Here is a 26,556-nt window from a genome sequence, read left to right as displayed (position 1 = left end):
TAAGGACTCTCTAAAGGACTGCTGGACTACAGTTAAAGCAGTCATTAACAAGGCCGTCTAGAGCACCGTCGGCTACGTGGAACGGAGTCCAAGGACCGATTGGTTTGACGAAGACTATATAGAGATTAAGAGAAAAATGCAGCGCGGGCGGTAATGCTGCAGCATTTAACCCGTCAAATCATGGAACGATACAAACAATACGGAAGTAGCAGATCCATATATTTCGAGAGAAGAAACGCCATCTGGAGAAGCGGAGTTCGAAGAAATGAATTTGCCGTACCATTAACAAGAATCACGGAAGATCTACTAGGAGATTAACACATCCTGCATAGGTTTGTGCCGCGAGCCAAAATGTGCCGGGATTAGGTCTGCGCAGAGCTATGAAAAACCATGGATTTCTACGGCTTTTCTGGGAAGCTTACAAAATTGTGACAGAACAAACATTACGGCTCTCAGTGGCAGAACTACGATAGACGAGGGTACCTACGAGGTGGTGGGGCAATTCGTTTACCTCGGTTCATTGCAGACGACTAATATCAACGTTAGCCGTGATAATATCATGTTTAGAAGGCATGCCTACCACAGGTTTCAGAAGAAACTGCGATCATAAACGAAAACGATTCTTTCCTCCGCTTAAGCAGGTGTACAATCAAAGTTTTGGTCATTTTGCGCACCACGAGTTGCCATTGCTCTGTCCGTCACTGTACGTCTAGTCCGCATGAGAACTGAGATGACGCTGTCGCCAACTACAACGACGGTGATAGTGGTTCCTCCATCAATGAGGTGAGTTAGTGAAAATCAAGCTTCAACGCTTGTTGTAGTGCAGGGGTTCCCAACCTTTTTGAGGTGGCGACCCCCTTTAAGAATTGTTAAAACATCCGCGGCCCAATGAAAATTTTTAGAAGAAAAATATGAATTAAATGAACGAAACCGAGTTTTTTGGATACAGTGACGTAGCCAGAAATTTACTGTGGGAGGGATTTTCGACGATCAATGACACTCACATTTCGTAAAAATGATGTCATGAACATTCAATGTGATTCATAGCTGAAAAATAGCGGCGCAGCCGAAAATTTTTTCTTCTAAAGGCGTTTTATACTGAAAATTTGTTCCTCAAATTGTGGCTTTTGGAATTGGCGGTATACAAAATTAAAAATTGATATAATTTGCACAAAATAGAATAAAAATTTAACATTTTTTTTGGTAACATCGCGGCCCCCCTAGACTGGCTTCACGGCCCCCCAGGGGGCCGCGGACCACCGGTTGGGAACCCGTGTTGTAGTGATTACCGCTCGCAGCCTTTACCTAGCTATAAAGGTACTCCACAGCCGCCACACCACAACACAAACTAACAACGCGGCCCGGCGATGGCGGACGCGATGATGATAGCCCAATGAAAGTGAAATTGGAACAACAAGCTTCTTTATTTGAACGAGGATCTACACAACCTCTTCTTCTCCCGCACTACTACTCCGGCCACCTCACAGACCACCTCGAGCTCGGGCATCAGCAGATGATCATCATCGCGCGTTTGAAGTGCGCGTTTCTCGTCCTGATGGTCCGCAGCGCAGCAGCAGCGTTGGCTGATGGCCTGTCGCGTTGGATCGGCGAGATTTACGATAATATTTATTTTTCATGTTGTCAACGTTTGTCCTAACATTTGTTTCGTTTGTAAGCATTCGGCAGGCGGACCGCACAGAGAGGCAGATAGTAGGTATAGGACATATGACATTGCGTTGTACACGGGTTCAGCAGTGATGTCGTCGGTTTGATTTCCTTCTATACGTCCGTCCAATCATCGTGATGAGAAACGAACGAATGCGACAGGGCTCTGGGAATGACCCAAGCACGTGTGATTAATAAACGCGTGGGATGCTAATGAAGGATTACACATTTTAGGTTTAATAGATAATGGCAGGCGGTTTCTTTGTTTGATTGATTCGGGTCAGTTGGGTTTTTGTTTGTCAAATAGATCAGAAGATAACATATGGAATGGGTTACACGCTTATGCATTCAGTATTGCGTGCAATTATTGAACACCATAGAGGCAAATATTTTTTTTGCAACTCAACAACTGAATAAATAGACACAAGTTACTTAATTCGCCGAATCTACGTTTTCCGCGAAAAGTAATTGTTTATCAAGGTGTCTAGGAAATCAATAGTGTATAAACTTCGGATCCGTCGTTCATCGGCCGTCATAAAAACCTGCTGGGTGTTCACCGAGGGAGGACTCTTAAAGTGAATCTCGACCTCCCAGCAGTCTTACTGTTTTGAAGCCCATAAAGGTCCCTCTTGATTTCATTCAGTGATGGAAATATCTCCGCTTCACCGTCATCAACTATATTAATCATGTTCCTGGCTACTCATTCATGGCCCATTCAACAAATCTTCAAAGTGCTCCTTCCACCTGGTTGCAACCATGTTTTTGTCAGTCAACGTAACTTTCTTCCCGGTTATTGCACGGGGCAGACCCCGGCGCAATCTTGCGTCGCGCCATTGACAATTGCATAAAACCTCCGCATATCGTTCCGATCAATGATTTCTCCTGCTTCAGTAATCTCACGCTCTCTTCGTGATTTCGTTTCTTTCTACAGCTCATCCGTTCCTCTTCTGCTCTTGCCACCCTGTACAGGTCTTTGTTAAGCCGGCTACGGACCACTACCATTCGAACTTTGGTGGCATTTCTCTCGTTCATCACTCGTCTGCATCTCTGCACCCCTTGCGGTATTGTTGCAATTCGAATCTTTGACATGATGGTGGTGTAGTAATGTTAAGATTTCTGAATTATATCTGTAATTCTTCCTTGCATTCCTAACGAGATCCTCCCTTGTGTTTCTAACGTAATTCGTCCTTTAAATTCTTCTAAAAATTCTTTAAAATTCTAGTTTTTCACAGAATTCTTCCCGCGAGTTCTTCCTTAAGTTTATCCAAGATTTTTTTTTTCTAGAGATTTGACAGAGTTTTTTCAGCTTTCTCCAAATTTTTCCGTTTTCCATCCAGTTTTTTTTTCACCTATTTGCTTCCCAGATAGGTCGGTGTTCTTCCGGAATTGTTGAGAGTTGTTCCTGGGATTTTCACAAGAGTTCCTCCCAGGATTTCAACAGGAGTTTTTCACGGGGTCTCCACTGAAGTTTCTCCCGGGATTTCTTCCATACGTTTTTCCGATATACATCCAGAGTTTCTCGTTAGATTTCTTCCGGAAATCCGTCCAAAATGTATCCAATTTCTCTTAGTGATTTTCCAGGTTAAAAGTTTCAAAAGTTTCTCTCCGGATTTTTTGCAGACGTTTCCAGGGATTTCTTCTTAGAAGTTTTCCAACATATATCTTAGATTTCCTCGCGGGTTTTCACTCGTTATTCCTGTCGGAATTTTTCTTTTAGATATATTCAGAATTTCTTCATGAATGTTCTGAATATTTCCTCCAGGGATAACTTTCCTAGATGTTTTTCTTAGTTGTCCCAGCTTGACTCAGGATTTCTTCTGAAATTTTTCTCGAGATTTCTCCAATAATATTTGTGGAGTTTCTCACCAGAATTAACCTGAATTCTTTCCAAAATTTCTTCGAGAATTTTCTACAAGGAATTTGGTAACTTATCCCAGGAGACATTCAGAAGAAAAACTTCTGAAAAAATCCCTGCAAGAACTTCGGGAGCAACTAATAAGAAATCTCAAAAGAAGCATTTAGAATGTTGGGACAGTTTTGGGTCCAGGGCTTCCAGGAAGAACTCTGAGAATAATCCTAAAAAAATCAGCGAAAAGTAGTTTAAGGGATCAGTGCGAAAAAACTAAAGGAAAGGAAACAGGGAAAGAACTCCATGAGAATATCAGCAAAAGCTCCTGCGGGAGTCTTCAGCAAATGTTAAGGGTCAATTCAGAAAAGCTTTGAGAGATATCCCGAGTAATAGAAGAGCTGTTTAGAACTGTCATAAATCCGAAATAAAAGGTATAAGACTAATTGATCACCAAAATGTTACTTGGTATCCCACATCCAACACCGGATGAATTTTTCTGAGAGAAGTCCAGGGGGAAAACTCCGAGAGAAATCTCTGGTGAAACTGCAAAAGAAATCTCGCAAGAACCTTTAGGAAGTATCCCAACTGAAACTCCTGTTGAAATCCAGGGAAAATTCTAGAAGAAAGCCCACGGGAATTTCCTGGAAAAAAATTAGGAGAAACTTCGGCAGAAGCTCTGCAGATAATTCGTAAAAAAATTATTAAGACGTCCGTGGATGAGCTCCAGCAGAACTGTAGGAGAACACCCTGAGGCAACACAAACATAAATCCATCCCGGGAAGATCTCCTAGGAAGTCTCAAGAGAAACGCCGGAAGAAACCGTCACAATTGGTCACAATTCAAACATTCTTGAATATTCACAAAGACTCTCGGAAAGAATGGTGCAAATCTTGGAAAAAATGCAGACAGGATTCAGGAAGAATCTCCGAGGAGAATTTTAAAAGGAATTCCTGGAGAATTCCCTGGAAGATAAACCTGGAGGAATGCTCAAATATCCGGAAAAGAACCAGGAGAAATTTCTGAGTGGCGCAGGTTTTAAAGAAATCCCTGAACCTGAAATTCCTAAAGGAATCCTGAAAGGAATTCCTCAAGGAAACCCTGAATGAATTCCGGAGGGAATTTCTGAAATAATCTTAGGAGTAATTTGTGAAAGAATCCATTAAGGACTTTCGGAAGACAGCTCAGGTATTCCGGTGGGAATTTGTGAAGGGATCTTGGAGGAGTTCTGAAGGAATCCCTGGAGGAATTCCCGAACGAGTCCCATGAGGAATTCCTGAAGGAATCCCGACAAGAATGCCTGAAAGAATCCCGGGAGAAATTCTTGACGGAATCCTGGGAGTATTTCTGAGGGAATCCCGAAAAAAATTCCTGAAAGAATCTAGGGAACCACTTCCGAAGGAATCACGGTAGGAATGTATTATGGAATCCCGGAAGGAATTTCTGAAGGAATCCCGGAAGGTGTTTTTGAGATAATCCAGGGAGCTATTCCTTGAGGAATTCCGGAAGGAATCCCGGAAGAAATCCCAGAAGGAATTCCGGAAGGAATCCCGGAAGGAATTCCGGAAGAAATCCCGGAAAGAATTCCTTAAGGAATCCCAGAAGGAATTCCTGAAGGAATCCCGGAAGGAATTCTCGAAGGAATCCCGGAAGGAATTCCTGAAGGAATCCCAGAAGGAATAACTGAAGAAATCACAGAAGTCATTCCTGAAGGAATCCTGGAAGGAATTCCTGAAGGAATCCCGGAAGGAATTTCTGCAGGAATCCCGGGAAGAGTTCCTGAAGGAATCCCGGGAGGAGCTCCTAATCCTGGGGGAATACATGAAAGAATCCCGGAAGGAATTCCTGAAGGAATCGCGGGAGGAAATCCTGAAGGAATCCCAGGAGGGATTTCTGAAGGAATCCCAGAAGGAATGCCTGAGATATCCCCGGGTTGAGTTCCTGAGTTCCTGAAGGAATATCCCGGGAGAAGCTCTTAAAGAAATCCTGGGAGGAATTCCTTAAAGACTTCCTAGAGGAATTCCTGATGGAATCCTGGGAATATTTCTTGAGGGAATACCGAAAGGAATTCCTGAAAGGATCTAGGAAAGAACCTTTGAAGGAATCACGGGAAGAATTTATGATGGAATCCCGGGAAGAGCACTTGCAGAAATCCCAGGAGGAATTCCTGTAGCAATCCCGGGAGGAGTTCCTGAAGGAATCCCGGAAAGAGCTCCTTAAGGAATCCTGGGGGAATAAGGAATCCCGGAAGAAATACCTGAAATAATTCCGGAAGAGATTCCTTGAGGGAATTCCGACAGGAATTCCTCAAACAATCTAGGGAGAAGAATTCCGGGAGGAATTCCTGAAGGAATCCAGGGAGGAAATCCTTGAGAAATTTCTGAAGGAAACCTGAAAGGAATTCCTGAAGGAAACCCGGAAGGAATTCTTGAAGAAATCCCTGAAGGAATCTCGGGAGGAATTCCTGAAGAAATCTCGGGAGGAATTCCTGAAGGAACCCCAGGAGGAATTCCTGTAGGAGTCCCATGAGAAATCCCGGGAAGAGTTTCTGAAGGAACTACGGGAGGAATTCCTAAAGGAATCCCAGGAAAAACACCTGTAGCAATCCCAGGAGGAATACCTGAAAGAATCCCGGAAGGAATTCCTGAAGGAATCGCGGGAGGAATTCCTGAAGGAATTCCTCGAAGGATTTCTGAATGAATCCCAGAAGGAACTGAGGACCTGAAATAATCCCGGGAGGAGTTTCTGATGGAGTCCTGGGAGAAATTGAACGAATCCTGAGAGGAATTCTTGAAAGAATCTAAGGAGGATTTTTCTGAAGAAGACCCAGGAAGAATTCCTGAAAGAATCCAGGAAGGAATTCCGGAACACACCTCAGAAGAATTCCCGAAGCAATTAAGGAACATTGGAAGGAATTTCTGAAGGAAACCCTGAAGGAATCCTGGGAAAAATTCTTGAGGAAATCCCGAGAGGAATTTCTGGAAGAATCTAGGGTAAAATTTTTGAAGGAATTCCGGGGAAAATTTCTCAAGGAATCCCAGGTAGAATTGCTGAAGAAATCACAGAAGGAATTTATGATGAAATCAGGGAAGACATTTCTGAAGGAATCCCAGGAAGAATTACTGAAAGAATTTACGGAGGAATTCCGGAAGATGCCTCAGAAGGAATCTTGAAGTTATGCCAAAAAGATTTTTTTAAGGAACCCCGGGAGGATTTCCAGATGGAACTCCGGGAGAAATTCTTGACAGAATCCTGAGAGGAATATCTGAAAGCATTAAGGGAGAAATTCCTGAAGGAAACCCAGGAGCGATTCCTGAAAGAATCCGGGAAGAATTCCGGTAGATATCTCAGTAGGAATCGCTAAGCCATCCTCGAAAAAAAATTCTGAAGGAATCCCGGGAGGAATTCCTGAAGGAAACTCTGAAGGGATTCGGGAAGGAATTCCTGAAAGAATCCAGGAAAGAATTTTTGAAGGAATCCCGGGAAGAATTTCTTAAGAAATTCTGGAAGACTCCCCAGGAATTCCTTCAGGAAGTTTTGAAGTAATCTTGGAGGAGTTCCTAATGGAATCCTGAGAGAAATTCGTGAGGGAATTCTCAAAAGAGTCTAGGGAGAAATTTTAGCAGGAAGCTCTGGAAGAATCCGAGAAGGATTCCTTGGTGGAATCCGTGAGCAATTTCTCTGGAAATACCAGGACAAATTTTTGGAGGCATCTCTGGAGGAATTAACGTTAAAACTTGAACTTGATACTTCGAAGGCAAAGTAAACGCAAATTTAACCCTTCAGCGCGCGCGCTGTTGTAAAAAGTACAACACTACCAAAAAACCTCGCCTTTCGTATGCAGCGCGAGCGCGGTGCAGTTTTGGTTGCTTGATGGCGCGCGTCCTGGAAGGTTAATTATATTTATGAAAAAAATATTACTTGTTCTGGTGGGGTTCGAACCCACGACTCCGTTTCGCAAGTCTTTCGCTTTAACCAACTAAGCCACAGAACAAGTTACGATCCTTGAGGAATCCCAGACGAAATCTCCGGAAATTTCTAAAATGTTTCAGGGAGCATTTCCTAATGGCATGTCTGAAGTCAAAATTGGACAAAATACAGAAGGAATCAGAGGGTCAAATCCTGAATAATTCCTTGGAGGAATTTTTCAAGGAATTCCTGCTTAAATTCCTGAAATAATCTTCAGTAGAATGCCCTGCAGAAATACTTCGAGATATTTCTCATGAAGGAATCTTTGGATCAATTGCGTGAAAAAAAAAAACGTGGAGAAATCCCAGAATACCTGGATGAATCGCTGGAGAAATCTTTTAGTAATCTCAGGAGAGATTGCGAATAAATCATTGAAACAGTTATTGGAGGACATCACTGGACGAATTGCTGAAGGAATCCATGGGGTAATTACCTTAGGAATGACTGGTAAAATGCCTAGAAAAATTCTGAAGAAATTCTTGGATGGATCACTGAAGGAAACATTTGATTTGGGAAATTGCCCTGAGGTATCAATGGAGGAGTTTTACGACGCATCTCTGCTGAATTGTTATTGTTATTAATTTTTTACTAAAAATTATGAAAAAGGAAAAGCCCCTTTGAGTGTTTTCTTCAAATACGAAATCTTTTTCAAAAAGGCACCTAACCTCTTCATCTTTTCAAAAAATCGTTATAATATAAACTTAAGGTGAATATATAACGAAGCCACACCTCGAATTTTCAAGAGCACAAATCTGAGAAACCAAAAGACGGATTGTACTGAAAAGTTGATCGGTTGGTAACCCGCTGGTGGTGACCAATCGATCAGCTTTTCAGGGCAAACCAACCCTCGGTTCTTCATATTTGTGCATTTGATAATTCGAAGTTTGGCTTCGTTATATATTCACCTTAAAACTCCTCCGGAAATGTATCCATGATCGAGCCGCGATCTTGATGCGGATTTGGCTAGAGATGAACCAAGGTAAACATCTCTGCTGAAGTCTCTGTAAACGTGGTCACGTTGAAATACCGAGCAAATCTTTGTGTGCAAAATCTCTCGTGACTTACATTTCTGGTACACTAAATATATTCTCCAAGCTAACAAGTTCTTACTGATCGTCCACCACTGTACCCGAGAAATCACTTCAAGTTTGATCGCGTCGTTAAATATAGAGCAGTTGGTTCACGCAACGACAACAACACTCCCGCAACGACGTAGAAGTTCGATGATGCCAAATGCGATTCACGATCACTAAATCAAGTTTACAGAGACGAGACGAGACAGAGAGTCAGTCAGCATCACTACAATCATCCGCAACACCGCCGCCGCCATCAACCTCAGGACGCTAGTGGTGCGCTAGCTGGTTAGGTAGGTACCAACGCTGCGCTGCACGCTTGTGCTTATGATTGATGGTCTTCGTCTTGGCAGCAGCGGCAGCAGCCAACAACATCGTGATCACACTCACTAAAACTACGCGAATATTATACTAACGCGATCGCGATCGCGGTAGGACTGTGTTGGTTCGGTGCTTCGCACCGCTCCGCACCACCGTGCACCGTGTTGTCTTTTTGGCGAATTCTTCGCGTGAGATGGGGATGTGATCATGACCGCGATCGCGCGCACGTTGCTGTGTTGTGTTGTCTGGTGTGCGGTGGTGTGCTTCCTCCCATTCCGTCTTCTAATGGTGGAAGTGAGCGTTTCTTGGTGTGTTTATTGGACGGATGGCGGAGCGAAATGAGGTAATATGCATCCATATGTGGGAATAGGCCTTCGCGAAGGTAGCAAAACGAGCCCAGATTCGAAATGTGATTCTTCGCGATTTTGCTGAGTGGATGAGTGAATCGGAGAGAAGCAATTTGGTCTCTTGAGAGCTGATCGTTGCTCGGAGAAGTGAGTGCTCACATGTGATTATTTTTCTTACACGCAATTGGATAAATGTCGATCAATATGTGTAAGTTTTATACTGGAGGCACCAGACAAATCTATGTTGGATTAGGACATCAATAGACTGTGTGTACCAATGTTTCATACCACTGAGTCAACGTGATCAATGGTGCGATCAAGAATATGTATGTGTTAAACGATGAAAAGTTATTCAGAGTAAGTAGATTACCTGCACTGCGAATTTCTGATTGGTTAGATTATCACAGTTGAATAGCATAATTAGATTTGTTCTTGGCTTAAAAAACAACGTTCAGTTCAGTATTACAATATACATTATTGTTTTGTAACGATATCTATAAGGATAATGACTAAGTATTTGCAAACAGCAACCCACAGTAACAACGTCTCTCGTATGCTTCGGTACAATCTGGTACAATATGTCTAACTCGTAAGCAAGCTTGCTATTTGATGAAAACATTCGCGAAATGATGCGATTTGCTTTCGACAACGAATACGTTTTCACCCATCCTCGCTTTATTCAATCAACCTCCCATACGAGTAGCACACGAACGGGCTCAACACTGATCAGCATAGTTGACTCTTCCTGTTCGCCGTTGAGCCGTTGTGTTCTAGCCAAGCATCTCTTTTCATCGCTTTCGATGCTTTTCGACAGCTTATCGCGAAGCATCGTTGGCTGGAAGCTTTATTAGTATGGTATCGGTACATGCGAATGTTGCTTCTGTGTGCGTGTCGAGCGTTCGTGCCGTAGCTTCGCAAACCAACCTATTCGGTATGGTTCGGCTGTTCGGGCGAGCGTGTGGCGGCACAGTCAGATGTGTGCAAAATCGTTTGTAATTTACATCATGTTCGTTTTGCCACCTCTTTGCTGCTGGTCATCGCTGATCAGTGCACAGTTCAATCGCACGCGATAAATATACAGTTGATGAGTTGTGATGAGCACTAGTGAGGTGATAATTTGCATCATTGCTCGTAAGCATCATGTAGCAAACTAATAAATATCGTCAAGCTTATATGTAATTGTTATTGCATTGCCAACATGCCTTACAGCGAGCCAGCTGCACAGTACTTCACATCATCCTTTGCAAAGTACTTGTAACGACATCAGAAGAAGATGGGGAAGCGGTTTCCCCCACGAGCTTCGTCAACCAGCGATGTTACTATTTACTGAAGCCACGTGCATTCGTCGAAAGTGAAATGCTGACGGTAGATACTTTACTATCCTATGCACAACTCTATTACGGCGATGTTATGGGTGTTATGGAAACAATTTAACTGCTAGCCTATCGACACACAGTAAACCACAGAAGAGTGGAGCATGTGGAGCACCTATTTGTGGTTAAATCGCTAAACCAATACATACATTAAAAAAATGCTAATCTGAAGAGGCAGGGTGGATGAGATATTTGACCAAAGTTGTCAAAGTTATAAGACCAATAAGATAAGAACCGTTAAGGTCGAAGTATGAGCACTGGACCATCCTGTAGAAGCACCGCGCTGCAATACCGTTTCAAATGAATTTGCGGTAAATCTGCCGTACGTGACACATCCCAACACTCGATGGATGCCGAACTCGCAGAGTGTGGGAATCATGTCGTCAACTAAAGTCGTCGTTGTTGTTGTTTGAAATATGCTGATGGTTTGCGGTTTTCAGTCGAGTTTGTCGTGGCTACAGTTGGGAAGTTATGGAAGATAAACACTGTTTAGCGAAAATTGTGTATGGTTTGCCTCATCTAAGCATTTTGATATAACTTTGATTACTTTTTGACAAAATTTTGGTGTCTCTGAAGAACTGCGGATTTTATATGATTCACTTATGTTACAATAGTTTCAAAACGATCTCCCTATCAGTCATTGCTGAATGGAGATTCTACGGCCAAGAATAAAACTCATTTCTCAACTTTTCAAATCGAACGAAAAAGTAGTATGTGATTCAAGTAGTAGTAGTACACTTACCGTTTTCACCACTTCACTGAGTATCGCTGCTTTGTCCGGCTTGCAAGCGGTCATATCCCGCTTGTTGATCTGTAGAAACTCGCCGAGCTGCTCGATGTATTCATTCTCCAGCTCCCGGCGACGTTTCTCGTTGTTGCACTTGTTGATTTGCGACTGTGGCTGCAAATGAAATAGTGGAGAAAAGGATTCTTCGGTTAGTAATAGAAGGGAATGTTAAACTATAAACAGATAGGTGGTAGGGCATTCTTAGGATCAAGATCACCAGACAAGTTTCGATTAACTCTCTGGTCTAGTTAGCACGATTGAAGAAAATGATGAAAACAATTGAATTGTGGTGCTTGTGCTTGATCAGCCGCCGGTAATTGCTACTCCAGTATCACCAGATCAGCTACACTCACATAAGGAATCAATGAGATAGTAGCTGCTTGGGTCCAACCAAATATGCCACTGCATCTGCGCAAGTTCGTACTGGGATGTCGGAGTGTTTTTGGGAAATAGTTGTGCGACAAATGATTTACCTTGGTGCATGGAAGCCAGCCATAAGGTGATAGATTGTGAGTTGATTATTCTGAAGTTGATAGCTCTGTACTTCGAACTTGGAAGTTCGAGTTTTTTTGAAGCAATCTCATAGCTTGGCCCAATAATTCAAAGTTGAGTAAATTCGAATTAACTCACACAAGGTAGTTTGCCTTTAAATCCAGCAAAAAAATATACTCAAGAGTAAGTAAATTCAACCCAAATGTGAGTTTTTATAACCTTATTTCGACAAAAACGGCATTTACCTAAAATTAGCTTATTGCGCTAAACTACCCCGGTGTGTCGATGCAGCTCGCTTAGTTTTTGACAACATCCGGTGAGGGAAAAAGGAAAACAACCTAATTTTGAGTAGTAAGATCAATCAATATACCCACTTTTGGGTAAAATAAACCTAAGAAATAGGTAGTTTTAATTCTTTGTAAGTCCTTTATTCAAAAGAGCATTGTATTTCACATTTGATGCTGGATGGTGCGTATCATGAAAATTGAATATGCACTAAATGAACACTATTGTCCCACTCCATTTTATGATGTTTCAAAGATACGATGACGAATGCTAATTTGATGAGGAGTTGTCCAATGATGTAGTTCATTGAAGAAGTTTTGTTGAATCATGAAGTTCCGTGGCGAAAGTTGTACGATGTTACGTTGGGCTGTATTTTGGGATGATAAAAAGCCGGATTTGGTTGATGATTGCATTTCTGATGATTTGTGGTGAAACCTTTCGTAAAGCAATTGTTTGCAAGTGGTGGAGATATGTTGTTAGTGTGCCACTTCGTCTCTGACCCCTGTGATCGAACGAATGTTGATTGTATGGCCCTGGTTGTATGTTGCCACGGTTGATGATAGGTAGTATGTAGTTCTGGTTGTTGGGCGCCTGACTGGTAGAATTGTTGTTGATTCGGTGTCCATTTCGGTTTGTTGGGGCCGTGGGCTTCAAAAGTGGCCTCTAGCTGTTGCATTGTTAGCGAGGCGAATGACGATTGCGCAGTTAGCGACGGTGGGAGTGGATCAGTTGACGTTAGACTTTCCACATACGCCCAACCAAGAACGGAGTTGATCAGCTCAAGTAAGCTGTTGCCGAGGGGATTCGACCTGGAACTCTGAAGATTTCGAAGATAACCTCGGCGCCGACGACGACATCTACGGGGGTTGTAGTGTCAAACGTTGGGTCGTCGAGCTTAATTCCAGGTGGCATGTCCCAATACGAAGTGTCGATGCTAGTAGGGAATCGCGCTACTTGGGCGGTGGCTCTTATATTCGTCTGTTTTCCACTATAACTCAGTCAAATTTGAACCAATTGACACAACTTTTGGAATGTGGTGAGATCGGTATAGTATCTACCCGTGTACAACATTTCAAGTCAATTGGTTCAAAATTGACTGAGTTATAGTGGAAAACAGACGAATATAGAAGCCACCGCCCAAGTGGCGCGATACCCTAGCTGGTAGATTAACGATTACCTTCGGAAGCTCGATAAACTCGAGGTTGGTGGAGTACTCGCTAACTCGAGACGTGCTACGGGAGACGAATTTTGTTTTTGCTTGGGCTGCTGTTTAGTCGATTCCGGTTATGGGCAGGTTAATTTCTCCGGCGAACTTTGACGCGTTTATCAAACTGTTCTGAGACGAAGCAACATTCGCTACCTGAGTCCAGAAGTGCTCAGGCAGTGTGTTTGTTGCTTACATCGTTGATGACGTCGATGAGAGCGGTAGCAAGGAGGACGGTTTTCTATGTGGAACCAGCAGCAGCATAGCTGATCGATTCACAAAGAGTGGGAGAAGCAGATATCAATGGCGAAGCGCTGATAGAAGGTGATTCGATAGAATTCGATGAATGTGAGGTTGACGATGGTGGTTCAGACGATGTTGAAGAATCGCTTGGGCAAGTTGGTGTTGACCTCGGCATTTGCGACAGTTGAACGATGACAAGCAACTCTTCGACAGATGACCCGTTCGCTAACAGTTGTGGCACAGTTGAAGACGGCGCATTTCAGCCTGTTTCTCCTCCAGTGATAGTTTTGAGAAGATCTTACACAGGTATGATGGTGACCTGAGCAGATGACGCGCTTACGGGGTGCAGTTGGTTAGCTCCGTGGCTAGAGACGGAACGCCGAGCTGGTTTCTTCGACAGAACGGGCGATTGAGCATCGATGATCTTCGGTTGGAGCGATTGAAGTACGGTTACTCGTCGTTGTAAGAAGCCAGTCAAGTCCTTGAATGTTACCGCTGCTGGCTTGGTAGTGGCGAAGTCCTCCCAGTCTCGACGGGTTGTCGGATCTAGTCGAGTGCTCAGTAGACGGATGAGTAGAAGATCCCAATGCTCGATGCGATGTCCCAGTTGTTGTAGGATCTTGACGTTTGCCTCAAACTTCGACACTAGGCTGTGAAGCTCAGAGGCGGATTGTTTTCTAAGCGATGGAAATACGAACATGGCGTTCTCGTAGTTCTGCTTCAGACGCGCATGGCTCTGGAAGTGTTGTAGCAGTAGATTCCACGCCACGGTAGTTGATACCGCTGAAGGGGTTGCTGTAGAGCGGATTCCGACTACGATGACCTCACATAATAAAACTTCTGGATGTTCTACAGATCGGTCGATGAGGGAAAGGGCTCGACTTTACGTTGTAGTAGCTGGACACTAGGAGCGTTCGTTCGCCAGGTGAGCATCAATGGCGGCTTTGTCGAGTGTTTCTAGCTCTATTAGAGATTTTCTCAGTTTTGCTCCAACAGTACCTCGGATATTGTTTTCCGAAATTTCTCCTGCGATTTACTTACTTACTTACTTACTTTCAGTTCTGGGCGTGGGCACCCACGGTGGTGCAGAGGGCCGAACTGAAGGATTTCCATACTGGGCGATTGCCAGCCATCGCCTTGACCTGGGGCCAGGTCAAATTTTTGTCGACTTGCTTGATTTCGTTGTTGAGACTGCGCCGCCATGAGCCTCTGGTTCTGCCTCTACTGCGATGTCCTGCTGGGTTCCAGTCTAAAGCTGGCGTATAGCAGCGCAGATTTCACGTTCGAGTTAAACATTCGGATTTTGGTGTGTCGACTGATTTGGTTGTTTTTCCATACATTTCTTAAACTCGCAAAAGCAGCCCTCGCCTTCTTGATCCGTGCACCTATGTCGACTTGGTGTCGCCATCGGCCGCCATTTTCCGGGGATTTTCACCAGGGTTTATTCCAGGATCTCCACAGAAATTTCTTTAAGGCAGATATTGTCACTTAATTAATCTTAGTTTTTTTGGAATTCTTCTACAAAAGTTTTTCTTGGGATTTCAACTAGAGTTCAAACAAAGATTTATTATGGAGTTTTTTACAAATTTTATGGTGTTTTTTTTTTCTAGAAATTTTCATTTTATTTCTTTCACAGTCCCAGAGATGGCATAGATACAGTGTAAAAACAGCTCTGCGTACACATCTTCAATAAAATGTGCGCCGCTCTGCTTTGCTACGAATATGGACCGGCTCAGCCGTAAAACTTTGCGTGAGTGTGCGAATGTGTGAGTTGCCACACGAGCTGCGCGAGACGTCGCAGAGCTCAAACTTCTTCTGCGTGAGCTTCGCTCATTTCTAGCAATGTGCTACACATCTGCGCTGTCTGAGCTGAAAGTTGTAGGCTCTCGGCAATACAGAGTAGCGCAGCGCTGCGATGTGAGCTGTGTGTTGGACTGTACTTTCTCTTGCTTTCCTGCGCTCACCGTCGTGCGCGATGCGACAACGATGCCGAGCGCGTGTAGTCGGACCACGCAGAAGATAATTCTTTACACTCATCCTTTCTCATCATGCAGGCTGTGTGTAATGTGTATTTTTAATCTTCTCACTTAGCGCTCTGAGGTGCATGCCATCTGTGCACAGTCCTTCGCGGGATGTCTTCCGAAGCTCCTTCCAAAATTCCTTCAAGAAATTTACTTGAGTTCTTCTGTAGCTTCTGCTTGGATTGATTTTATCTTAACAGGAGTTTCTCCCGGGATATTTCTTAAAGATTCTTACGGGATTTCTTCTGGCATTTCACGGGTGTCTCTGAAAAGTTTCCAGAATTTATTCTGAACTTTCTCTCAAGATGTGTTCCGGGCTTTCTTTCAGATCTCCTTTGTGAAATTTCTACATAATCTTCTGCTGATATTTGTCATGGAGTTTTTCCCATGTTTTTTCCAGAAATATTTCCAAACTTTTCCTGGTAGTGGTTTTGGGATTTTATTTGTAGTGATCCTGCTAAGTTTTATTTAGGATATTTACCAGGTATAATTCCCTGAGATTTTTCCGGAATCTCCACTGGAAATTGTTCCCGGATTCTGGATGCTTTCTTTTTGGGATTCCTCTAACAGTTGGTCCCGTAAATCATGGAAATCCCTGCGATTCTTTCTTGGAACACTTTCTGGAGTAACCTATGAAATTCCTCGTGGATAACACTCGAAGAAAAATCGGAAGCAACCTAGGTGAAATCTGGGGAGAAACATTAGGAAGACTTATCGAGGAAATCTCGAGAGGAACTTCGGAAAAAAATGTGAAAAACTGGCACATATCAGAAACAATTTCTGGGAGTAAATCTCCTAAGTAACACTTTGATGACTAACTTCTTCTTCAGAAAAACTAGTTTTGAGAACTGTCATAAAAACTCATACCTTCCATTTTGGTTTTATGATGGTTCTAAGATCCTGACAGAACCTTTTTCAGAAATCTTGCAAATACCCACGAGGAATTGGTGAAAAGAAATCCAGGAAATAAATACATACAAAGTCCTGAAGAAGTTTTGGATAAATTTTGAAAGTATCTCCGGAAAGAATGCAGCGAGAAACCCTGGAAGTATATCGGGAAAAACTCTGGTCTTAAAATCCCGAGAGGTACTCCTGCAGAGACCCCGTAAAAACGTGGGAGAAACTATGGTGAAAATCCCAGGAGCAATTCGCGGAGAAAAAACCAAAAGGATCTATGGGAGAAGACGTAAAAACTTGAAGAGGCAAAGTGCGTTTAATTGACAAATTGAGAGATAAGTTTGTGAAAAAATAACCACTTGATTTGGTGGAATCCGAATCCACTACTTCGTATTGCTAGTCCGGTGCTTCTACCAACTACACAGAACAAGTTACGATTCTGCGAAATAGAAAGTTAAACTGGATTCGATGCACCACTCTAACGAGGTCCGTCTAACTTTATTTCTTCTTCGGCTATTATAGGGTATACGGAATTGAATTGCGCCACGGGAAATAGTGTATAACTTTTGATTGCATGCATCAAAATGGCTGACAAACCACTGACAGTATATTGTGTGCAGATGATATCATAAAAATTTCAGAGGAATCGGGGAAGTATTCCGAAGTTTTCACTCAAAATGGCTCAAAATTTGGCTGTAAACATTTTATTATAATAGTTTGGGACTGTCAAATATTACTTAGAATCAGTTGGAGCAGATATGGTGTAATGGTTAAAGCCAAGGACCTGGAATCGGATCCCACTCCCGACATACTCACAAAATGTGAGTTCTTGCTTCGGAAGGGAAGTATAGCGTGGCTTCCGAAATGAACTAGCCTAGAGCTAAAAATCTCGTTAAGACAGGCAAAAAAAAAAAATAGAATCGGAGCAGTATCACTGTGAAAGTTCTCCAGCCCCCAACCTCCAAGAGATTGAAGAGGGGGTTGGCCGGTTGAAAAACAACAAAGCCGCTGGAGCAGATCAACTACCAAGCGAGTTACTATAACACGGTGAAGAAGCACTGGGGAGAGCACTACACTGGGTCATTACCAAGATCTGTGAGGAGGAAGTATTACCAGAGGAGTGGATGGAAAGTATCGTGTGTCCCATCTACAAAAAGGGCGATAGGTTGAATTGCGGGAACTATCGCGCGATCACACTACTGAGCGTAGCCTACAAGGTACTCTCTCAAATTTTATGCCGCCGTCTATCACCGACTGCAAGAGAGTTCATGGGGCAATATCAGGCTGGATTCATGGGTGAATGCGCTACAACGGACCAGATGTTCGCCATCCGCCAGGTGTTGCAGAAAAACCACGAATACAACGTACTCACAGATCACTTGTTCATTGATTTCAAATCGGCGTATGATACAATCGATCGAGAACAGCTATGGCAGATTATGCACAAATACGGATTCCCGGATAAACTGATACGGTTGATCAATGCGACGATGGATCGAGTAATGCGCGTAGTTCGAATATCAGGGACACTCTCGAGTCCCTTCGATTCTCGCAGATGGTTACGGAAAGGTGATGGTCTTTCGTGCTTGCTGTTCAACATTGCGTTAGAAGGTGTAATAAGGAGAGCGGGATAAACACGAGTGGAACTATTTTCTCGAAGTCCGTTCAGCTGCTTGGTTTCGCTGATGATATTGATATTATAGCTCATAAATTCGAGACGATGGCGGAAACGTACATCTGACTAAAGAGTGAAGCCAGGTGAATCGGATTAGTCGGTTAAGATGAAATATTATGACATTCCGTGCATTGGAAAATGCTGAGAAAGTAAAGTGAGTGAAATGTGATAACAAATAAATGAATTGAAGTGATGAGTGGATTGGTGAGTGTGTATACAAGAGTGATTATGATGATGAGTGATGAATGAGTCAGCAATGTATCAAGTGAGTTGATCATTAAATGAATGCACGAAGCTGTAGTATCAAGTAAAACCCAACCAAATTGATCAAAAATAGTCAGCTCGACAAATTTCAGTGCTTCTTGTGCAATTCTGTCACAAAAGTGTAAAATCGATATTATCAATGAGATCCCGTCAAATTATGTACCTATGATTATATAGTTCTAAAAAAGCAATCCAATTTCCAACTCACCTTAGTATCTGGTTTTCTTCGAATTTTTTTGTTTGCTGCCGGAACCGACACGGCCGGAACTACCGCGTTCATTATTTTCGGCTGCAGTTGCTGTTGCTGTGATGCTGACGGTAGCTGGTGGGGACTGGTGGAATGTTGCTGCGGCTGCTGATGCTGAGAAGACGACGATGATGATGATGATGACTGTTGTAGTGGCAGTGCTGGCGGCAGTCCACCCAATCCCAAACTGTTGCTGGGGCCTCCGACGACGATGGCCGGCGATGGCACTGCTGAAAACTGCGGTTGTGACGATGATGACTGAGACGACGACTGTGAGAGCTGAGTATGGACGAGCCAATGGTCCGGCAGGGGAAGTTCACATGGGCCAAGCCTGCAAATGGGGAGAAAAAAGGAAGGAAGGGACACACTTTAGTCGAGTTTTTCGAAAGCTGTAATCATTTCTTTGTGGGGCTCTCTGTGAGGGTAATTAGCACACTTCGAACAGCAATTAATGCGGCCCGGTTCGCGGTTCTCCAATCCGGCAATCAATTGCTGACAAATCATTTTTATTATCTGGTACAGCCTGTCGGTCTTGCCCCGGGCTGAGCCAAAGCAGACGGACAACTACGCACTTTTTTGTTCGGGGAGAATTAATTTGAATGCCTGGCAGACAACAATAATCGACGGATTGGTAATTATCATCGCACCGAAAGTGGGAAAAAATGATTGATCCACCCTGCGGTACTGTACCATTTATTGGGCGATTTCTATAACGTGAAGGATGCTGATAATTATCGAGCTCAAGAGATTGTACCTTATAATAGCTTAAAGAAATAATTTGAGATGTTTCCTCAAGCTAAGACAACTTGACTTTTTGATTAAATTGGCCAGTGTTTTCAAGCCCGAAGGTTTCCGATTAGTAGGTTTAATAGCTGGCAAACCACGAATTAAAGTCAACCTATCTTGCTGTCCAACTCTCTAGAATAAGCATCCACATGAAGTTGCTGGAACGAACCAACTCCCACGCTGAGGGAAGTTAAGGATGCCATCCACCAGCTCAAAAACAACAAAGCAGCTGGTAAGGACGGTATCGCAGCAGAACTCATCAAGATGGGCCCGGAAAAGTTGGCCACCTGTCTGCACCAGTTAGTAGTCAAGATCTGGGAAACCGAACAGCTACCGGAGGAGTGGAAGGAAGGGATAATCTGTCCCATCCACAAGAAAGGCGACAAGTTAATGTGTGAGAACTTTCGAGCGATCACCGTTTTGAATGCCGCCTACAAAGTGCTATCCCAGATCATCTTCCGTCGTCTTTCACCTAAAGTAAATGAGTTCGTGGGAAGTTACCAAGCCGGTTTCATCGACGGCCGGTCGACAACGGACCAGATCTTCACCGTACGGCAAATCCTCCAGAAATGCCGTGAATACCAGGTCCCAACGCATCACCTGTTCATCGACTTCAAAGCGGCATACGACAGTATCGACCGCACAGAGCTATGGAAAATTATGGACGAGAACAGCTTTCCCGGGAAGCTGACTAGACTGATAAGAGCAACGATGGACGGTGTGCAGAACAGCGTAAGGATTTCGGGTGAGCTATCCAGTTCATTTGAATCTCGACGGGGACTACGACAAGGTGATGGACTTTCCTGCCTACTATTCAACATCGCCCTGGAAGGTGTTATGCGACGAGCCGGGCTCAACAGCCGGGGTACGATCTTCACGAAATCCAGCCAATTTGTCTGTTTTGCGGATGACATGGATATTATTGCCAGAACATTTGGAACGGTGGCAGAACTGTACACCCGCCTGAAACGTGAAGCAGCAAAGGTCGGACTGGTGGTGAATGCGGCTAAGACAAAGTACATGCTGGTAGGTGGGACTGAGCGAGACAGGACAAGCCTTGGCAGCAATGTTACGATAGACGGGGATACTTTCGAGGTGGTAGAAGAATTCGTCTACCTCGGTTCCTTGCTAACGGCTGACAATAACGTGAGCCGTGAAATACGAAGGCGCATCATCAGTGGAAGTCGTGCCTACTATGGGCTCCAGAAGAAACTGCGGTCAAAAAAGATTCACCCCCGCACCAAATGTACCATGTACAAGACGTTAATAAGACCGGTGGTTCTCTACGGACACGAGACATGGACGATGCTCGAGGAGGACCTGCAAGCACTCGGAGTTTTCGAGCGACGGGTGCTAAGGACGATCTTCGGCGGTGTGCAGGAGAACGGTGTGTGGCGGAGAAGAATGAACCACGAGCTCGCTGCACTCTACGGCGAACCCAGCATCCAGAAGGTGGCCAAAGCCGGAAGGATACGGTGGGCAGGGCATGTTGCAAGAATGCCGGACAACAACCCTGCAAAGCTGGTGTTTGCAACTGATCCGGTTGGCACAAGAAGGCGTGGAGCGCAGAGAGCACGATGGGCGGACCAGGTGGAGCGTGATCTGGCGAGTGTTGGGCGTGACCGAGGATGGAGAGCTGCAGCTGCAAATCGAGTATTATGGCGGCGAATTGTTGATTCAGTATTATCATGAATTTGATGTGAACTAAATAAATGAATGAAGTTGCTCAGTTGTAGAGCTACGCTTTGCAATGGGTGAGCGAATGCACCATCAATTATAGAAAGCAAAAGATCTCTTCAAGTTAGGAAGCTTGCTAACGCTTAAATACTAAGGATGCCTGCTAATTCCAAGCAGATATCCGTTGGTTCCTTGTTATCTGGTTGTACTGGAGAGGTAACTGAAGGCAACCAATCAATTAAGGTTAAGTTGAGCTAAATTCCAATATTCTAATAATGTTCCTAAGTATTCATTTCAGTACAATTCCAACTGTTAAAGAAAACATAACATCGCTAAACAAAACCCGGAAAAATGTCCCGAAAGTATAGGAGAGTTGGGTTGTCGAAATTACAGAGATATTGAGGTTTTTTTTTTTTTTTTTTTTTTTTTTTTGTAAAATCTTTATTTAGTTCAGTTTATTTTTACATATTAATTAATACAAATTATGTTTAGTTTTATTATACAGTTAAAATGCCTACACTTCGCTTTCCAAATGGAATTTCAATGCACTCAGATCTATATTATTATTACACGATGTAATAAATATGACATAGTTTATAAAGTGTTTCATTATGCGTGTTTTTAAACTTGACTGTATTTTCATTGAAGGAAATAACAATTCATTAACAGTAAATGTTTTTATTGTATAGATTGTTCTCAGCTTTTGCTTCAACACATTCCAAGCAGATGCCACTCTAGGACAACTAGCTAATTTGTGCTGTAAGTTTTCAACACTCTGATTACAGTGTAGGCATAATGCTGAGTCTACTCTCTGCATTCTAAACAATAATTCTTGATGTTCTATTTTACAATTAACTAATAGATAATAGTAATGTTTTTCTTTTGGTGTAAGATATTTTGAATTCACATTACGCCATATTGCGGTCCAATCAACGTTCGGAAAAGTACTGACAATCTTAGGTTTATCTAACTTATTAACAAAATAACTGGTAATAGTATTACTCGATGGGTTTTCTCTAATTTGCTCTGGAAAATATACAATCTCCTGACATACCGTTTGAAGACACGGTGCGTTTGAAGGAATCGTTGATAGATTTGGAGGATTTTGTGATTGCTGGATGAAAGTCTTGTAGTAAGGAGTGCTATGCATTTCTTGCAAATGACGACCTATCAATAAAGATTTTGATTTCAAGGATGGCAGATGTAAATTTAGTCCACCTTTCGTACGTGGCAAGGCTAATTGCAGAATTGGAATTCGTATTGATTGACCATTCCATAAGAATGATCCCATCAGCGATGTTATTTTTGCTGTAAATGCTTTGTTTATGGCCACTATTGACGAAAGATACCAAATTTTGGAAGATATGTATGTATTTAAAAGAACAACTTTCTGAGAAAGTGTCAATTCCCTCATTTTGTGCAGCCATAGCTGATAGGAAAATTTCACGATGATTGCTTCCCAGTTTAGTTTGGTCATTAATCTGATTGAATTAGTGAATATAATGCCCAATATTTTAATTTTATCTAGGGATCGTATCCATGGAATGTGGTAATGATCATGTGCTCTATAATAGCCGACGTCAATTGAAACTGTTTTGTTAAGATTGAGAACTGCGCCTGAGTGTTTTCCAAAGCGATCAAAGAGAGCCTTTATTCTCTCAAGTTTTTCAAAATCAGTAGTAATAACCGAAATGTCGTCTGCATATACGACAACAATATCATCTTGACCATTGCAAATAAGATTTAATCTATGAATAAGCGGCTGTAAGTATATCACAAAAAGATGCATTGAGATAGGATCTCCTTGCCGCACAGAGCATCCTATCTCAAATGTAGCGGACAAATGCCCATTCAAAAGTAGTCGTGATCGTGATCGAGAATGTATTGTTGCGAGAAGATCTATTAATCTTGAATGTATTCCAATAGATCTCATAGTACGGTAAAGAAAGCTATGACTCACACGATCAAAGGCGTGGTCTAAATCAAAGGACACCAACTTTCCTTTACGTTTTCTGTCTCGAAGCTGCAGTATGCGATCTTTAATCGTAAGAGTGGCTTGATAAATGTTTTTACTATTGTTCGAGCACTTTTGTGATTCACTAATCACATCGTTACTCGTTAAAATTCTGTCAAGTCTATGCTTCAAAATCCTCGAAAGCAGTTTGTAATCGAAGTTTAACAACGATATTGGTCTATATGATTTCATTGAGTCGTCCGAACACTTTTTCTTCGTTAAGACAATGATGCCGTCCAGAAACTCAGTTGGAATGTCGCCTTGTATAGCTTCATTCAAGATTAGATTTAGATGTCTATGAATGATGTCAAAGCATTGCACATAAAATTCCTTAGGGATGCCGTCTGGGCCGGGAGATTTCCTAGACGCACTCATTTTAAGTGCACCAAAAATTTCTCCTGTAGAGATTTCATCCATGCAGCTCACATTTTCCTCACTATCTACAGGCACAGTTAACTCACAGTCGAAATCATTACTCACTTCAAGATCCCTCTCACTATACAACTCACGAAAATAGTCAAATGCATAAGCTTCAATATCAGCAGAACCCTCAATGTACTGGTTGTCATCAATTCTCAGTTTTTCGATCAAAGTTTTCTTTTTACTGCGCTCACCGATCTGAAACGTAGAGAGAGGCTCTCCGGGTAGTACCCGTTCATTAATACGTACAAATATTTCGTTAAACTTCCGCTGTAGACGTAACATTTTGGATTTAATTCGGTTGATATCTGAAAGTACTGATTGGTTCCCTAGATAGTTTTCATGAGCTGCGCGTAATTGCTGATATAACGTCTGATATTGTCGATGATACTCGGCGTATTTTTGATTTGTTTTCCATCTAAAAAATGACTTAATCTTCGCTTTTGCAAATAAAACCCACCACTGAATCCAAGAGTTATAGTTCCGTTTTTGACGTGTCCAATAATCCCATTTTAGCTGAAGTTCTTCCAGGTTTTCGGGAGAGAGAATATGAGGCCGTAATGACCAAAATCCTCTCCCTTGTTCTCTTCCGAGATTTGGCAAAACAAGTCGACATACGAGAGCCTTGTGATTCGTGAAACAACAGAGATGAGTCTCTGCACTCCTGAGATTTGCCAACATCCCAGAACTGACATACAGTCTATCTATTCTCGACGCCGAGTTGTGAGTAACGTATGTATATTGAACGTTTCCCCGGTTCAACACATCCCAAACGTCCTGCAACTGTAGTTGTTGGACAGAGTTGGACAACGCGCGACTAAAATTACTTTCTCCAGTCGCATCTCTCGGATGGACCACAGCATTGAAATCTCCCCCGATTATTATATGCTCAGCTCGATTTCTGAGGTAGTATGGTAGTGTAGTGTTAAAGAGTTCCTCTCTTAGCGCTCGGTGCTGAGAACCAGAGTGTGCATAGATATTAATAACTGTTACGGAGTCGTGTACGCGGAGCGAAATAATTCTAGAGTTCAAACTACGTTCTACATTTGCGAATCGAATATGATCTTTTAAAGCTATCGCGGTTCCTCTGTGAGTGTGGTCAACGTTAAAAACAATATTAAATCCTGATAATACTAGTTTGTCGTTCTCTACCTCTTGCAATAGGGCAATGTCAACCTCTTGCAAGCGTAGAAAACTTTGCAAAGCACTTATCTTGGTCTGGTTCGTAATGTTGTTGAGATTAATTGTGGCAACTTTGTAACTGCACAGATCCATAAATTTAAATCTGCATTTTCTTTTGTTTGGTACGTCCACGAGTACGTTTTACCTCACTGTAGCCGTTTGAATCATCACTAGCAGTAGTGAGTTCTAATTTATGCTTACCACTGAGTTCATCATTGTTATCTGGCTTAACCAGACTATTGCCAACAGCCCTGTCTCGCTTCGAAGCTGACTGCGCCGCCTGCTTCCGCCCTGAAGGATGTTCAGTCTGTCCCATGTCGTCCTCGTGGATGTCGTCTGACACACTTGACACGGTCTCCATGCCAATTTCTTCGTCAGAGATGACCACCCTATCATCAGGGCGACCATCGGTGACCTGCTCGACGTCGTGATGACTAGCTCCACTCGTAGTTGGTTCACTGCTTGCAGGTAGAGGTTGCGGAAGTGCTTCCGGTGCTTCCGTAGAAGTAGATTCCAATGCTGGGAAAGATTGCATTGATGCTTCAGCTGAATTATTCGATGAAGAGGAATTAAACCCCGCAGCCCCGGAGATGACGGCCCCTGCGTACGAACTCCTTTTGAGTCGGTCGTTCACTCCAAGCTTCTGAGCAAGAAGCTTTTTGTTATTGACACAGGAGATTCCTGTGTGCATGTACTCGCCGCAATGTTTACAGGTCTGCCGCTGTTTCGGGTATGTCACGAATGTTGTTTCTCCTTGAATCGTAATGTACGACTTAATCGGCTCCCGTAGAATCATTTTGACCTGTTTTATCCCCGATGGACATCCAGCGAAGACGTGTTTCTCACTCCAGCATAGGTCTTGTACAGAGAGGACCTCTCCATACGAAGCCATATGCCGGCTGATCTGCTCATCAGTGATGTTCTCGGAGAGATCATACAATCTCACTTCGACTCCTCCGTCCGCCATTCGAATTCGCAGTTTGTATTTGACACCCTTCACTTCGTAGTCATGTTTATTGTCGTTTGCGTCCACAATCCTTTGTGCAATGGCATGATCTGTGACCTTGACAAAGACACAGTCGTCGGTATAACTGATTTGCAGTTTAACCAGCTGAGCACGAGTCACGCCAAGATGGCGCGATACGAATGTATGTACCTCTTCGGAGGTAGGCTTTTTCGGAAGGTTCGTGAAGTCCACGCGGAACGTGTTTTCACGGTTTTTTGGCGTTGTCATCTCAGAAGCCGGTTCCTGAGACAGTGGTTTACTTAACTTCCCAGCAAAGCTGGATTACACAATCCGTCGCGGTGAACCGCAGGACGCGATATCACTACAAAAAACACTCGATCGTAAGCAAGAGCTTCGTATCGGAACGTGTTAACTCTCCGAGAGTTGAAGAGCAACTGTGAGGTGGCGCTTCAAAAGGCAATTAATCACATTATCTCCGAATCATGAGCGTCATCGTTTCGATAAGTTTTGGTATCGGCCGATCCGCCACACACAGTTCCAAGAGAATCGACACCGATATTGAAAATGTATTGCTATTGTATGTTGTAGATTGGATTCAAATGTTCGATTTTTCACTATCCCACTATCATGTCTGCATCATCATTGGACGGACAGCGGCGTTATACCACAGTACGGGCGTGAATATGAAATTTCACTGTCCAATTAGCATTGCTTCAAATTGAGCGGTGGACATGGACATGGTTGAATTGACACGTCAATCAAAATGAAGGGAACTAGCTTTGGTTGTAATTGGTGAACAGA

General features: G+C 43.1%; 1 protein-coding gene across 5 annotated transcripts in view; it reads right to left on the bottom strand.

Moving 5' to 3' along the window:
• LOC115258752 (neurogenic protein mastermind) overlaps positions 1 to 26,556 on the bottom strand; it is a 564,992-nt gene that overhangs the window by 32,779 nt on the left and 505,657 nt on the right. For all 5 annotated transcript variants that reach the window (XM_062850837.1, XM_062850839.1, XM_062850838.1 and 2 more), the window contains exons 3-4: positions 18,671 to 19,040; positions 11,337 to 11,495 (exon numbers count right to left, since the gene is read on the bottom strand). In XM_062850837.1, coding sequence (XP_062706821.1) covers positions 11,337 to 11,495; positions 18,671 to 19,040 — 529 coding nt within the window. The remainder of the gene's footprint in view (positions 1 to 11,336; positions 11,496 to 18,670; positions 19,041 to 26,556) is intronic.

Source organism: Aedes albopictus, chromosome 2 (assembly GCF_035046485.1).
Source record: "Aedes albopictus strain Foshan chromosome 2, AalbF5, whole genome shotgun sequence".
Taxonomy (NCBI): Eukaryota; Metazoa; Arthropoda; class Insecta; order Diptera; family Culicidae; genus Aedes; species Aedes albopictus.
The sequence above is the reverse complement of the archived record's forward strand: the minus strand, read 5'-3'. Positions and strand labels throughout refer to the sequence as shown.